Raw genomic sequence first — 17,652 nt, forward strand, 5'->3', positions numbered from 1 at the left:
TGATCATTAGATTGAATAAATCGGGGTCAGTTTGCTTTTAAAAGTTTAGGAAACTTGGTTCACCTATTGCACTGTTCCTCAGGACTCCCCAATGCGCCTCACTCTCCAGATTTTACTAGTGGAGATAGGGAATCCTTGCCACATCTGGTTTTCAGTCACAGAGGTGGTGGACAGAGGTTCTTCCCCCAGAGTGTTCAAGTGAATTCCTCCATTCTTGAAGAAGAGGGCGAAGTTGGGGGCCCTCCTGCCCAGGTCCGTGGATTTTTTTCCCCAGATGTTGGTAGCCCATGTGGGAGCCTACTCATAATACCAGTTCAGATATTATGCTCGACTATCTCGTTGGTTTGAGCTTGGCCTTTTTTTTTTATATCAATATTGGTTCAGTACATTATTCATATTGTCTCCTTGTAATTCTGAATGCAGAGTGGTCTCATCCTGGGTCCTTGGTTGAGCACAATTTGTTCCACATCCTTCCCATAATTCTGGAGACAAGAAGAATTTACCTTGCTCACTCGGTTGAAAAGTGAAGATGGATGCTCATAATTCCAGTCCAAATGAGTTCTGCTTCCTCAGGTTGAATATGGCATACCTGATCCTGACATTCCGAGTTTGAGGTGTTGCCTTTTGGACTCTTCAGGTTGTGGAGAAGGTTTGTCCACTTTGGTGTTGCTTACCTTCTTGTCGTGATTTTGGTAGCTCGAAACACATCATTCACAAGTATATATATATATATGTATATATATATATATATATATTGCAGTCCAATTGCCCCAGCCACAAACATTGGATATAGGGACCATGGCCCTATAATTCCCACCCCCAAGCAGTGGAACCTCGGCTATCTGGTTAAAGCTTGGCCAATAATGATGATAGATCATGTGATATTCCACCTACAGTACATCAATTAAGTTCCGGGGGAAGAGCATGCCTGTTCTGGATGTAATGCGTTTCCCCCATTAGAGTGCCAATCTTCTATTGGCATGCCCATGATCTATGCAGATGCTTTCTGTACGGATAATGCTCTCATCAGCTCCTCCACCTTATCAATATGGGAGTCTAGCTGTAGTGTGAGATGAAATAAGTATGTTTTGGAAGTTAACATTTTCTTAAATTTACACAAGACATAATCTGGCAACCAATTTCAATTAGTGTTACTTTTTAGAAATAAAAACTCCTTCACTAAGTTGTTTCTTTCTTAGTTTTTCCATATGTAAAAAAACTAAACCATAAGTTTGTAGATAACTTACTGTGTAAGGCAAGTTAACATTTTCTTAAATCAAAAATGTATTTCCAATAATATTTACCTCTTCTCACACTACACCTATTACTCAACTGCCAGTGTTTCCTTTCTTTGCTTATCTAAGCATTGGTCTGATTTTTTCTCTCTTGCTCTAGTCTTTTATTCGTCACTTAATTGCTCTTGGCAATCTTGTGACATTCTCCACCTACATCAATGCACCCTCTCTCTCGATACTGTATATAAGCACCTCATTCAGATAATGTTATCACTTTTTCAAGACTGACTCAATCAGCAGTCTCTAACATTGGCTCATAGTGGGGAGGAAGAGTGAGAGAGTGAAAGTAGGTAAGCATTATTGGAAGTACATTTTCGATATAATGAAGTACATTCACATAAATCTATCCTCCTAGTAGTGAAAAATAAGTGTGTTATTTCTATCACCACAACTATCTTGCTAATTAAAAAAAAGTAATTGAGAACTAATTTTGTGAGTATACTTATCTCACCAGTATAAAATATTAAATGAATTCAGTCACCTAAGTTATCCTAGTATAAAAAAAATAATTTATATAAGTTATAACAATCTCCATACTTAAAATGTTATGGAGTAGTTCAGTCTCCAGACTTTCCAACTAATGAATTATTTCAGTCACCAGTCTAACTTAATGAGGTAAAATTAATGAATTAATTCAATTAGCAACTTATTTCACTGATGTAAAATTAATTCAGTCACCAAGCTAAAAGTAGTTATAATCTGCTTTTAATGATTGGTTTTGATGCAATTTTACATGGAGGTAATATGACAGTTTTTATCTGTTAAGAATGTTGCAATGTAAAAAACAAGAAGGAAATGTTGTAATTGATTCAATTCATGGTGGTTTAAAAGTTTTGTTTGGATAAATGATTCTTTTAAAATTGACTGCAGAAAGGAACTCATTAATTTTCTTTCTGTTTTTGACGTCAACTTAGCTGACTCAATTACTAATAGGTGGGCCATGGTAGGGTTGATCCCAATATCTTGTTCTTACCCAACTCACAAACATGAATTGGCAAATAAGTGATCGTGTGTCATATAATGTTGCCTATAGGGTGCAGGAAGATGTCTTTATTATATTGAGGTGAAGCAAGCTGAAAATATTAAAAGAACTAGAGGTTTTTATATAAGGTGAAAAATATTTTATTATTGGCTGTGCATATGGAACCATTACTGATAATATACTCACTGATAATTATGATATACCCCTTGCAGCAGTGGGAGAATAGAAATATATTACAAATTGCTAAATCACGATAGTCCATTATACTGTGATGTTTAACTTATGTTTGTAAATGTGTATGGAAGTTATTTTATACAAATAACAAGAGTTGAATGGTAGTTAACACCTTTAAAATATTTTTTACAATTGGTTTGAATTCTGGATATAATTTTCAATTTTTACTACCACTTTCCTAATTACCATTTGTACTAGTTAATTTTTTATTTTTGGTCATTCATTTCCATTATTTTTACAATAAATATTTGTTAAACTTCATTTAAATTTTTTTTAAAATACAAAATTCTGTTTCTACTTAGTTTGTATACTGAACTCACAATATGCAACAAATTAAAATAAACAATGGCTTAGCCATTTTGTTGACAATTGCAGATGTTCTGATTAAACATAAACACCAGAAGTCATCAGCATCATGGGTTTATATAATTATAAGATATGCTCCAAAGAGTTGGTGCCACTGTGATTACTATCAAGTCATACAAATTGAAATAGAAATCCAGTAATAAGACATCAAAACTATATATTTTATTATTATTATGAGTGTATTGTGTTTTTTATCCACTTTATTTTTCTCCTAAAATGCTCCAAAAGCACTTCAATTTTAAAAACTTTTCCAGGGGCAACATCCCCTAGACCTCTCTAACAGGACTTCTACACTTTCTGAAATATTCTTTGCATTTACTGAATAAGATTTTTTCTATATAGAAAGTTGGTCGGTATACATAATATCTAAATGTTTATTTGTACTGGTTTATTTTATACCCAAATTCATTGCTAATTATATGCCATTTCTGGAATATTATTTAAGTTTGTGTTAGAAAGGAGTGTACCAGTTTGTTGTGTTTTCCCATGAAAGATGGTCTATTAATGACATTTTTTTTTAGATGGAATACTGAAGACAGGCCTAAAGGATTAAGTTATTAGAAAAGGAATACTAACCTTTTTTGTTTTGTTTTTTCAGTACACCAGTAACATCTAACATTTTAAGTTTTATTTAAGTTTATAACTTCAATGATCACAGTAATCTGCAAAGGATCATGGTATTGAAACTCTCACTGGAGCAATTAATTAGAGAAGTACTAGCATAACTATTATTTCATGAAGACTTAGGTGGGCAAACAGTTGGAAATTACAGAATAATATACAGTAACTCTTCAGTTTGGTTGAAGAATTGTCATTGTAGACATTAATCATGTGTGTGTTAGTTAGTAACCCAGTGCTTACAATCGATACATAACTAAGTTTTTTCATTAGTGAAATATAAATAACAAATGTAAAACAGCAGTATAAAGCTAATTACTGCTAAAAAGTAAGAATCACTGTATTACATGACAGTGTGTATCATATTCTATAAATTCCTTTCATACATTTTTAAACAGTGCCTTCTCTTCAATGTAACTATCAATCTATAAACTAAACAGTAATAATAAATTGAATATTTCTGGTAATTTTCATGCATTTTATTTACTACAAAACAAGTGATGTAAAATAGATATTAAGTTTTAAGGCTTATTGCCAAATTATTTGCTAGACAGACAGGGCCGTCTTATCGCTTGGGCACACTGGGCAGGGGCCCCGAGATTCAATTTGAAAAATAAAGATTAAGGTTCATATTATTAAATAGCAATGGCGTTAATGTGAAATCAGGGCCTCCTTACCTTGCTGGCACAGCAACACTTTTTGTGTTTTTGCATTTTTATATACATGTAATACAATACAAGCAGTCCTAATGCAAATGTTCAAGAGTTGTTAAAAGTTGAATGAACTCTCAAACAGCTCAGAGTATGCAGCTAATATATAATAAACAAATAGTGCCACTTCAGCCAGTGTTATTACTCCATGGCTTAATTATTAGCAAAAATACGAAAGTTTTTCAACAACCCGAAATTTCCCCCCATGGCATGGTTCAAGATCAGCCAGAAAATACGGTAAATATCATTGAAATTTTAGTTGTTACTTGTTTGGGTACCGTACTGTCCAGCCAAGTAAAAAAACAATTTCTTATAATAATATTAATGTTTATGAAGTTAAATCAAAAATAAAATAAAAAACTGATACTCTAGTCTGTTCAAAGCATTCTAATGTTAGGCTCGTTTGCCTAACATATGTTTGTACAGTAAATGGAGCTTAGGCTTACCCACTTGTTTACACACTGAGTCATTTACGGTTTTGTTGATCAAAATATGCTCAAATGACACCACATAACTACTAAATAAGTGAATAATTGTTCATGCCACATCATGTTAGGCCTGAAGAGTGAATTTCATTCAACTTTATCAAGCCAAAAAACAAATTTTCATGAAAAACACCACCACTATAAAAAATCACCTAATTTGCATACAAATATCATGCAAATTAGTGTGAAATTGATATTTATAGAAAGCTTAAGTCATAAGCTTTAAAATAATGTACAATTGTCATTATGACTTCTGTACACAAATATTTATAAAAAATTAATTTGTAAATCATATAATATTCAGTATAGGCCTGGGTTAAAGCTCAGGACATAATGGGTCAATTTTTGGCAAGCTTTTGGCTTTCAATTCATAACATTTGAGGAGCTTCCTGGACCCATAACAGGACTTTGCCCCTGGACTCCACCAGGGAAGCAGTCTGTTGTACGCATGTGCGGTGCAGCCAAGGCGACATAAATGTTTCCTCATTTGTATTTTTCCCCAAACCAGAAACCCTCGAAGAATTGGCAACCCCAAAGAAAATTGCTGGCTACACCCTTCCTTGAATTCATGATAAAGGTGAATATGCATGACCACACCTAAATGCAGTGCTGTTACTAGGCATTTATTTTTTAAATTACTGTCCTCACCTGGTGAGGTACCTGTTGGAATATTCGATTCAGCACAAAGAAAGTGATTGTGTGGATTCTGCATTGCTAAATCAGCTTCGTTCACAAAAGGAGTACTGGCATAAAGTGTGTGGTTTCTGTTATCCGCTTTCTTGCCTCCAGAAGTTTGGCATTTTGTGGGGAGAATCAAACTACTGGCTCCTCAAAAAATGGAAACTTTCTTGGCATTCTAGAACTATTGAGTGAATTTGACCCTTTTTTGGAAGAACATTTAAAAGTGTACAGAAATGCTGGAAAGGGGAACCCATCATATCTATCAACAAACATTTGTGAACAATTTATTGAAATAATAGGACAACAGGTATTTTGTGCAATTCTGGAAGAAATCAAAGAGTCAAAGTATTATTCAGTAAGTGTTGATTCCACTCCAGACATCTTGCATATTGATTAACTGACATTTACCGTCCAGTACATTCGTGGAAGTGAGCCGGGGGAACATTTCCTCAAATTCATCCCCATCTTTTCTCACGGGGCGAAGAATTTAGCAGACACGGTTGTGGAGTTCCTGCAAGAGAACAACATTCCGTTATCAAACTGCTGTGGTCAGTCTTATGACAATGCCTCAAATATGTCAGGATGCTACACTGGATTGCAAGCACGAATCCGTGAACTAAATGAATTTGCTATCTATATTCCTTGTGCTGAACACAGTCTGAACTTGGTGGGAGTAAAAGCGGCAGAGTGTGGTCCACAGATCATCTCCTTCTTTGAAATTGTTCAGCGTTTGTATTCCTTTTTCTCAGCTTCCACACATCGCTGGAATGTTCTGACGTCATCCTTGGGAAAGAATCGTATTGTGGTCAATTGTCGCTCTGACACGAGATGGTCAGCACATTTCGATGTTGTCACTGCTCTTCATGGAGGTTTAGAGAAAATTCAGGGTGCATTGGATGCCCTTGCAGTTGATGCTGATCACGAGTGGAACACAAGATGCGAGGCAGAAGGATTGAGCAAGAAAATGGAGAAGCTAGAGATTATCTTTTTGACAATTCTTTGGAATGACTTTCTGGAAAGAGTGAACAAAACAAGTAAAATTTTGCAGTCAAAAGATTTGAACATATTTTTTTTGCCAGTGATCTCCTCAAGTCTCTGAAAGCCTATCTTCAGGAAATGAGAGACAAATTCAGTGAGTATGAAGCGAAGGCTAAAAGCAGGTGTCCAGATTCGAAATATAGCAATGGAGACAAATGTGCAAGAAAGCAAAGTGTGCATCTTACCAATTATGATGGATCAGCGAAACAGATACTTCTCCACGAAAATGAAAAATTCAAGGTGGAAACATACCTTCCTACGAAAATATTGGAAATCTGTTTTCCTTTTTCAGTCAGTTAAAAACAATTGACTGTAATGAGTGTAGTCAAAAGTGTGAAAAATTGGCTAATGCTTATCATGAAGATCTTGATTACAATGAATGCAAGCAATTCAAGCACTACATTGTCCACGATGAAGAATGCAAGACTCTTCCAGACATATACAGCAAACTCATTTCAGATAAGTTGAAATCTGTGTTTCCCAATGTTGAAATCGCATTCAGAATATTTATGTGCATGATGGTGACCACCTGTACTGGGGAGCAATCATTTTCCAGGTTGAAACTTGCAAAGAATCATCTTCACAGCACAATGGGACAGCAGCAGTTGAATCTGCTTTTCCTCATGTGCATTGAAAGCAACATCCTCAGAATAGTCTGTTTGTCTTTCTTCATGCTCCAGTGGCTCACTGGTAAATCTGAAGGTTCTTAACGCTAAAAATAGGGTTTTGGTACCCGTGATGGACACAGCACAGATAGTCTGTTGTATAGCTTTGTGCTTAACAACAAACCATCTAACCATTTCTCTCTTCATGATTGATTAGTTCAGTGCTAGAGACTCTCGCCTAAACATTTTGAAGTTTCAACCAATTATAAAGCAATTTTCTGCAATGAAATGCCACAAATTTTCCAGTTGAAAAACTTAATTGTAATGTGGGGGGGTTAAGGGACCCTAGTATATTGCTTTGCCCGTGGGCCTCAAATATTCTTAAGATGGCCCTGTAGATAGATATAGTGTTATTGACAATTGTAATAGGCAAGAACACTTCAGAATGTTTATTTACAATTTCAGTTGGTGATGGAAGGAAAGGTTACCCAGAAGAAGCCCCATATGATGCAATACACGTTGGTGCAGCAGCCAAGGAAGTTCCAGAGGAGGTGAAATTTGACAGGATGTTGTTATTTGTGGAATACTTTTTTTAAACATTTCAAGACTTAAGATGTAATTTGACATGTATAAGGAGGTTTCTGATTGTGGTTTTTGTTTTGTAAGTTGAGTTTTGAGATTATGACTGTGTGTGTTTGTGAGGGTGCTGTAGTAAGTTGGTTAAAGTAAGTTATGAACATGTGGATAGGGTGAATGTCTCTGAGTTAATGTAGAATCTAAAAGATTTGAGGGGAGAGAGCTAGGTATAGGTGTAATCTCAAATTTGAGACATGTTTTTGATGTAAATTACAAGTATGATTAACAGTAGGTGTGGTAGTCGTGGTTGGTTTTAAGGTATAAAGTTGTGTTAGAATGAAGGGTCTGATTAGTTTTAAGGAATGAAGTTGGGATAGTTTCTGAAGAACTGTTAAGAGTATGATAGGTTTATAATATACAGTTAAGAAAGAATATTAAGGGTATGGTTGGTTTACAATATAAAGTTGAAGAGAACTCTTAGGGTTTGGTTAGTTGAGGAGGGCTTAAAGTAATGGTTAGTTAACGGTATAATATTGAGAAGGACTGTTGAGGCTGCTATTAGTTAAGATATAGAAATGAGGAGAACTGTTATGGTATGAAATTGAGGAAGCCCATTAATCCTTTTGCATTGGTCTCCTGCAATTTGCAGGAACCGGACTGGGGAGTGATACGTGTGCAACTGTACATACGGTAACTTTGAGATTTCTTAATGTATCCTCACAAAAACTGGTAAGATTTTATTAAAGATTATAAGTATCTTGTACACAAATAATGATATAGTTTTAATTACATCTTTCTACTAAAAATATGTTAACTATTTATTGTAGTTATTTGCACTCAGACTCTGAATAGTTTTCATTTTAAGTACAAAAAATACTTCATCTTACAGTTTGAGTTTTATTTGCATAATCTCTAGAACCTCTTAAATGAATATCAAAATCTTTCTAAGGTAAATGTTTATATCTTATTTTTCTCTACCATATCACTAACTGTAGATATTATCATCAACGTACAGTGCAATGAAATGTTTAAAATTAAGAAATAAAAATGTACATACTTTTTAATTTTTCATAGACTATCTTAACATGTTTGTTGCCACCAGTAGTATTAATAATTTGTACTCTTGTGCCAACCACACATTTCTTTTTTTTTTCATTAACCCAGGTGTCTGATATTTATATGGGTAACTATGATATGTTTAAATTGCTCAGCTCAGTTAAGCCACTTGTAATATGTGACCCACTGGTGTGTTACATGGTCCATAATTAAAAGTCAGTGGGGCACATCGCAGAGAATATGTTAAAAGATCTTCTTTTGGTGATATTTGTATTTTCAGGTCTTTTTTTTTCACATGTACTTAATTTTTATTGTTTTATTTTCCTTTTCTGTTCTATACTGTTTATTATTCATCTCGACACAAATCAGTGACACCCTTGGGGCAAACTACAGTGGCTTTGGGAGAGAGGTGCAATCCTACGGCAAAATTATCTCGCATTTGTGCAAGATCGTAAGCCTTGAGAACTGGGGCAATGTTTGAGATGAACTTAAAAAATGTTTAAATCTTTCAATTATACATTTTAAAACATGAATAACACATAATTAACTCAGATATAAAAGTAAAACCTAAATACAATTTAACTGTCTCTCTAACTATAACATATTTAGGAAAGAAACAACTGTAAGTGCTATCATAGACAAAGCAGCCAACAATACTACCGGCAGTTACATCTACCTGATGACAACAATTGAGCACCAATTTCAAAATAACTACTGTTGGCTTATAGTGTAAAATAAGTTCTTACTAATGACTATATACAAATGTGTCAAGTAGCTACATGTGACTTGTAATGCTCAAGAAATAGTATAGAAGGTGGTGTGGCACCTGTCAGGGGTTGGAAAAATTTATCTCTAGTTTCAACAGAACTCAACCAAAGAACTTTGAAACATATGTTGTTAATTGGGCAAGTAAATGTACTTATTGTCTAGACATACATTTACCAGGCTGGGGTTATCTGAGTCAAGATAGTGCAAAAGTTGATATTTTTCATAGTTCGTGGGTCATGTGACAACAAAACTGAAGCGTAAGTATTTTTTTTAAAGGTTACTTTTGAAATAAAGGAATTAAAACTTAAATAACATAAACCTTGGAATTATATCATACATTATAATGTTAATTACATTGATAGTAAAGTAGTTTATTTAAATTTTGAATGTAACGCAGTGACATGCGTAGAAAGGGATTTACAGGGGTACCCATTGCAAAAGATTAAGGGTTTGGTTAGTTTAAGATATAAAGTTAAGGGTGTTGTTAGTTAAGATATAAAGATGAGGAGGACTTAAGGTAATGGATAGTTTAAGGTATAAAGTTGAGAAGGACTGTTAAGGTTGTTGTTAGTTAAGATATAGAGTTGAGAAGGACTATTAAGTGTGTGGTTGGTTTAAGGTATGAAGTTGGGGGAGGATTATTAAGAGTGAGTTGGTTTAAGGTATCGTCGCTGACAAAAATATTTAGGTAGTTAAAAATAAATAAATAAACACAAAGAAAGTGACTTCTATCATTTCTAATTGTTCTATTGGAAAATATATGTTAAAGTAGAGATTCAACTTTATAATAAAGCAATAAATTATCATACAATATGCATGAAATGGAAAATAACATGCAAAAATTAATTTCTACTTTTACACAAAAAGTATATGTGCAATCAACATATTTTGCATGAAGCCCATTCATTGCTAATTATTACCAACACCTGATAATAATTGTAGAATAAATAAGTAGGTAATAAGAATACAGAAATGATCTCAAAATGGCAGTGAATACAACTAAGCAAAGAAAAGAAGAAACTATCAGAAAACTAAATGGAAGGCTCTGTTTACTCAGAAGCATTACATGGACCATTATTGACAAACAAAGCAGTACTGGAACTACTGCAACTAGCTCAATGTGTGGGAGACCAAGCAAGAATCCTACAAAGTTTGTAAAAAGAATTGAGAAAAGATGATCAAGAAATGTACAAGCTATCAGTCCAAAGATACCTTAACAAGATGAATGTCCATGGGCAAAAATCAAGCTGCAAAACGTTAAAATCAATACACAAAAGAAAGCAGTTGAAGTTTTCCATTGAAAGTTTATAGCCCAAAAAATCCAAATTAGAACTTTTTTTTTTCATTAAGAAAGCAAACAAGTGTTTAGAGGATGATAGGAGAAGAATTTAAAGAAAAATTCATTGTGACAAGTGTTGAATACAATGGAGGTTGTGTGATGGTATGGGAATATCTTTCTTCCTCGAGTACTGGCTACCTTTGTATGGTAGAAGAGTCAATGAATGTTGCAAAATATCAAGAAATTTTGCACTCTCATTTATTACTAAGTGCTAGAAGTCTTATTGGATAGAAGTTTATATTCCAGAAGGATAATGACCCTAAGTATTCTGCAAAGTCTACAATTGATCTTCTGAAAAGAAGATCAAAGTTATGGATTGGCCACCTCAGTCCCTGGACTTGATTCTCATCAAGATGTTATGGATTGACTTGAAGGCTACTGTTTTATTCAAAAGGAAACCAGAATCAATTACAGAACTAAAAGATACGTGTGTTGAGAAATGGATAAGAATATCTCTGAAAGAATGTTAGGAACTGGTTTCAAAAATACAAAAAAAAGACAACAAGCTGCAAAGGGTGGACACACAAAATACTAAAATATGATATTAGTTTCTACATGTTATTTTTCATTTTATGCATGTTGTGTAATAATTTCTTATTCTTTTATAAAGCTGAACCTTTATTTTAATGTATATTTTCCAATAAAACAATTAGAGAACATGGAAATTACTTTCTGTGTGGTTCTTCATTACTTTTTTTCTAACCACCTGTTGGTGACTGTTAAGTGCAAGATTGGTTATACGATACAAGTTTTAAGTGGAGTTTAAAGATTGGCTAGTTTTTGATATCTGACATTGGTAGAAACTTTTGTTTCAATATATGTATTATTTTTAAAACAGAGTGTGGTTTTTGTTGCTTATTGTATGTATGGGTGGTTAATGTTTTTTATCTGAAAGTTCTCTAATGCAAATAATTTGGGTTAACAGTAAACACTTGAGTTAGAGTAGGTTTTATAAGTTACAAGTATTGTGGTGTTTTAATGGAGGATTGTAGCATTTACAGAATTACTAAACATTTTGATATAACTGCTGGATTGAAGTAGATTTTAGGTGTTATTACTAGAAGAATTCTGAAGGTTATAATTTACAGTAATTGGTATTTTTGAAATTAGGATTGCAGAGAAATCTAGAATTGAAATATTTGTTAGTAAGTTTGAGATAAGTTATGAGATTGTTTTTTTTTTTATAATGAAAAGGTGATGGAAATATTTTGCTAAAATCGGAATGTCAAATGAAAACACCTAGTTTGATAAAAAGAAAGTGTCCCAATAAACAAGGATATATAGACTAATTAATTTTTCATAAATAATCTACAACAAGGGCAAGGTAATAAAGTGAAAAGTTCAATTATAAAATTGATATACTTGCAGGAATAAAAGATAAAAGCATGTGACATTAAATACTAATATTATAAACGATGCTTTGATAGAGATACTTGTATATTAGGAAGTAATGGTTTCCATAACTGGTAAAACTGTTATATGAACATTGCTAAGATTGTTTTTGTCGTAATTTATGACTTTTAACTGATAAAGATCTTGTTTCAAATGTAAAATGAACTGAGGTAATTAGAATCTAAATAGTTTCTGCTGTTATAATTGTTGTTATAGTTCAGTTCTTTGTTTGAACAGCTTGTGAATCAGCTAAAACCAGGAGGCCGTCTAGTCTTACCTGTTGGAAAAGAAAATCAGATGTTAGAACAAATTGACAAGCTACCCAATGGAGAAATTAAAAAAACTTCACTAATTGGAGTAGTTTATATTCCACTGACAGACAAGGAAATTCAGTGGTCTGGAAGGTTGAAGTAGTTCATTTGCTTAATGTAAATTTTGTTTTCATTAACTAACACTTAACAGTTTGGTTTTTGTCCACACAAAAAATTAATACAAGTTTAAGATATTTTTAGTATGGTAACTTATAGAGTGGAAAAAATAAATAAAAAAATTAACCCCAAAGGACTTGAAATAAAAATTTTCATATGCATTTTAATGTATACTCATTTTCCAAAACACTTGAAAAAAATATGATCTTTGCTTTTGAGGGAAAGTAAATATTGATAAATGGAAATCCCAAGGTATTGTGTCTCAGACTAAATAAACAATGCATATGCTTTCATAACAGAATTAGACTATTTTTCACTTTAAAGCTATTGTTTGTACACAATAAAACGTAATTGTTATGTTTCAGTTTTGTTGAGGATGCAACAAACTTTTGTGTTTAATTTAATTTTTGCTAGAGGCGTGCATTTGGAGTGAAATGTTAAAACCAGAAAATGGGACATTGTACAAAGAAACACTGACAAGTAGACAGATTTTATTATTCTAAATGTGTACATGGATTTAATATTATGAAAAATAAGAATATGTGTATAGACACCTTTTTTTTCTAATAAAATACAGATTCCAATATGGTACCTTCCCTTCTCTCACAATATTAGTTTTTTTTCTGTTTTGGCTGCCTTCTATATGCAAACTAAAGTTCCAATACATCTCTCTTATAAATCATCATGCGTCAACTCTCCACCAATAGGAGAACACTACTATTATGTGTCTCCCTCTATGCACCACTACCGAACTATCACTTCTTGCTTGGCAGTGCTCGTGTGCAGACGTCTTTCTTTAGACCACTGATTACCCTTGAAGTGGTTTAACTTTATTTTATTTAATTTCACTTTTATTTGAGAGCATCTGATTTACCCGTGTTTGATGTGCATTTTTTGCTTATTTTTGCTGTTACCACTTCAGGTGCATATCACTCGTCTGTTACTGCTCTTTTGGCCACCAGGGATTTCTTGACCTTTGTTCGCGGGGAGATGGAGCATTATATGGAACGCACGTTATCTCCTGTTCGTGCCTTATTTCTTCCTGTACTTTTGGAGCCTTTTACATGTGCAGGTTGAAGAAATTTTGATTTTCACTTCTTTTTAGAATATTTTGCGTTGCAATGCTATATTTTTGCAGATCCGTCTTATGGCCCCATTTTTATGACGTTTCGAGTATGACGTGATTACTGTGTCCTTGGAGTTGCGGGTGGCTTCTGTTCAACAGTGATCCATTTTTCACATCAGCTACCCCATTGGTCTCCATTGGAGCCGGGTGTGGTTTCGAGTCCTGTTCACAACCCTACCCTGTCCCAGCTTCCATGGTAGTGTAGTTCGCCGTTTTACTCCCTCCAGTGTGCCCGTCGTGGGGTAGTATACCTTTTTAGCACCATGCCCTTTGGTCTTCCTTTCCATATGTTTTTGTTGAGTGGTTTGCCCCTTTCCTCGACATATTCATATCCTGGGGCTGCACTTCCATGCTTACATAGATGACTGGCTTCTTCTTGCCCATTCCAACCAGTCCTACTTGTCAGCTCTTTCTTGATGCTGTGTGGATGGCATGATTAGTCACAATAATAGGGCCCTTCCTTCATATTACCCATTACCTTGTACATCTGGGTGTTTTTTCAACACCCATCTCGATCAGGCCCAACCTTATTCTCTCAGTGAATAGCTTCTCATTTAGCCCATTTTGTTCATCCTTTTTCCTTGGCTTTTTACCAATGGAAGTGAAGTGTTTTTCACTCGTGAGACTTGGCTCAGAATTTCTCGGCTTACAGTTGCCAGTATCTCAGAATTTCTTACCTGGCTTTTTGAGAGAAGTTCATCAGTCTCCTCGATTTTGAGTTTTCGGGCAGCCTTATCACATACCTTTTCTACAGTGTCTTTTTCTCCACAGTCCTTTCCATGTTGATCTATTTTTTCTGGGCTCTGTCAGCTGCTGAGACGTACATCACCTGTGGACTGGGACATTAATGTGGTCCTCCATACCCTTACTTTACTTTCGTTTGAACCCATTTCTTCCTGATACTTTTTTCACTTCTCCCTTAAGGCATATTTCCTCCTCCTATTAACTTGTGGGCATTGTGGATTGGATATTTTTGCTCGACATCACCATGGCATTGTATCATTCAACCTACCTCATCCTTTATTCAGATACTCACCAGGCCTCAGTGACTTGCAAGGGTCATTGTTCCTTTTACCCTATCTTTCTTCCCTCTATCTTTCATCTCTACCATCGCCCTGATCCAGAAAGCCTCCTCTGCCCAGTTCATGCCCTCTGTTGTTATATTGCATGCATGGCTTCCTTCCGAGGTTCTCGTTCATGCCTCTTTATCCTATAGCAAACTTCCTCTTCCTATGATTTTTCCCATGTTACTCTGACCAATTGGGTTCATCATTTGATCCAGTTGGTTTATTCCTCCTTGTCCCCCTCCCATCATTTTCTCTTTCTCGTGTCTTCCCATCAAATTCAACACCTCACCTTCTCTCTTGCTTCTCGTCTTCATTGGCCATTGAAGGAGATTCTAGAGTCGGGCTTGTGGACAACTCTGCAGAAGTTCATCTCCCACTACTTGCACAACATCATGATTTCTGCTTCCTCAGGGTATCGCCTGCCACCTGTAGCTATTCTACTGACCTCAGTGTGGCTTTGACATGAGGTAAGTCCTTACTTATGCTCTCTTTTCTTTCAGGGACCCTTGCTTCAACTACACTTTGTATCCCACTCTGTAGTGAGTGGTGCCTGATCAGGTATTCTCTCTGAACACTGAATGGGTTCCACGTAGATGGCTATAATCATTCTCAGATATATTTATACCCAAACAAACAAAAGCACAAACCTACACTGTAAACCATGTTAATTCATGCACTCTGTGCATGGCTATGCATGCTCATCCTTGAGATGGGGTGTTTCACAAGATCACTAGTGTGAATTACCTCGTGGTGTTTGCTTCATAAAAATTCCCGCCCCAGATCGTACTGCCCATGGACGGCATGGGTAAAGCAGAAGGGGGATCACTGCCCATCCCTATCATGCCTGGACTGAATAAGTCGGTATGTTCTGCTTTTCACAATATGATTTCATAATTACCCATTGCACTGTCTCAGGGGTAGCAGTCCCTCTGGACTCTCCAATGCACTTCTTCCCCCCCCCCTTTTTTTCTAGTGCAGTACGGGAGTCCTTACTATTCACCAGTTCCAAGCCACTGGGTTGGTTGACCATGGAGGCAACCTGCTGAATGGGTTTCACAAAGATTGTTATAACCATTCAGTTCAGAGTAGGGTGGTGGTGTTCTGCCAGTGTAGAAGAGTTACAAAATCATCCGGATGAGTGACACATGCCTGAAGTGAAATGCTTAAATGCAATTCCCCCCCTCCAATTAGGTGTCCTCCTCTTACCCTCACATGGATGTTGGTTCCCAGCAAGTGAGGTTTTGGAGATCAAGTAAACCAATCACATAAGTCTTCCCACTGGTTTTGGGTCATCCATCTTTCCCCCTTGACTCTGTCTTGTATGCTGTGGGTTACAGGAGGTCTACGTGGCCTATTTCCACTTCTCTCCTGGGCATTCTCTTCTAGTCGTTGGGGGCTGATTGCATGCTATGGACTTCTTTAAGATACTGGATGACACATTCCCGGGTCCCTAACTCAATGCTCATCCTGGAGACTATTATATGTACATTCATGACTCTAGGGCTTAAAAAGTGAAGATGGTATGATCCTCATCCTGTCCTTACATGGATGTCGTACCCAGCAAGTGAGGTTTTGGATGTAGTTGACTTACTGACTACAGTCCGATGCGCCCTAGCCACATCCTCCATCACCCACTTTCATTATGTGGGATTGAGTGTATCTGTTTCTCTAATTGAGATCACATTATGTACCTATCCTCTCCCATATGGATGTGCTCCCTTCATATTCCACCATGTTTTGATCCCACCTCTTCATGGCGAAGAGATACCTGGTTCAGAAGTGGTGCATTGTCCCTCCTCAGATCATCCGATCTGTTTCTCTCATTCCCAGGGGTGTCCTATGGACACTTTCGGGGTATATGCCTATTCTTCCCTCGCACCAGTCCTTCCTCCTTTTCAATGTAGGATTCAAGCTAATCTTCAGAGCGGAGCGAAGATACCGTATCAGAAGTTATAATTTTCCTACATGAAAATGTATTTCCGATAGGTACTTCCCTCCACTCACACTTCCACCCCACAATCTTCCAGTACTCACGTCTTCTGTCAGACTTTGAAGTGATAGTTTGTTAGTGGTGCATAGAGGGAGTCACATGATAGTAGTGCTCTCCTATTGGTGGAAAGTTGATGCACAATGATTTATTTGAGAGACATATTGGAACTTTAGGTTCCAATAGTGGGATGTGGAAGGCTTTTGGCATGCGTTTTGAAAAAAGGTTCACATATAGAGGGCAGCACAAAATGGGAAAAGCTAATCTTGGGAGAAGAGGGAAGTACTTATCGGAAATACATTTTCATATAGGAAAATTATAATGTCAGTTCTTATTATTAATGACATTTATTAATGTTGTATTAAGTCTTTCTATCTTCTAATATTAAACTTCAATTAATACTTATGGAATATAATTTCATCACACAAACCTCTAAGGTGTTAAACAATGACAATTACATAGTTATCCAGGTAAACTTACCATATGAAATTAATAAATTTCTTTACTTTACAATAAACTTTTAGACAAGAACAGCCTTTATTTCTCTAGAAGAAATATGCTTTCAAAGTGTTTAGTTTGTGGACTTTTATCAACAGACTGTACACCACAGTAATATATTTGGTACAACTGCAAAGTATCACTTCACAATTGAAAATGAATTTAAAGAACCATTATTTAATATTTTTATTGTATCAGCCTATTTGAATATTGACCCACAGTAATTGTCACGAAGTGTTTTTAGTTAGCATTGGTTAATTTGAATTCTGTTGTGTTAATGTTTAATGAATGTTTTTGTTTATATCTTAAAATATATATTTTACACAAGTCCTTATTCATGACTGGTTTGATTAATAAATTAAATATATGTGTATATATATATATATATATATATATATATA

At 35.3% G+C, this 17,652-nt stretch overlaps 1 protein-coding gene across 2 annotated transcripts in view; it reads left to right on the forward strand.

The window, feature by feature from the left end:
• LOC106467003 (protein-L-isoaspartate(D-aspartate) O-methyltransferase-like) overlaps positions 1 to 17,652 on the forward strand; it is a 39,936-nt gene that overhangs the window by 19,870 nt on the left and 2,414 nt on the right. Inside the window, exons 6-7 of one of the 2 annotated variants that reach the window (XM_022395084.1) lie at positions 7,480 to 7,565; positions 12,383 to 12,549. In XM_022395084.1, the coding sequence (XP_022250792.1) occupies positions 7,480 to 7,565; positions 12,383 to 12,549 (253 nt within the window). Of the gene's footprint in view, positions 1 to 7,479; positions 7,566 to 12,382; positions 12,574 to 17,652 lie in introns of both variants that reach the window. The other variant, XM_013927313.2, reaches the window with a different exon arrangement.

This window comes from Limulus polyphemus, unplaced genomic scaffold, assembly GCF_000517525.1.
Source record: "Limulus polyphemus unplaced genomic scaffold, Limulus_polyphemus-2.1.2 Scaffold2456, whole genome shotgun sequence".
Taxonomy (NCBI): Eukaryota; Metazoa; Arthropoda; class Merostomata; order Xiphosura; family Limulidae; genus Limulus; species Limulus polyphemus.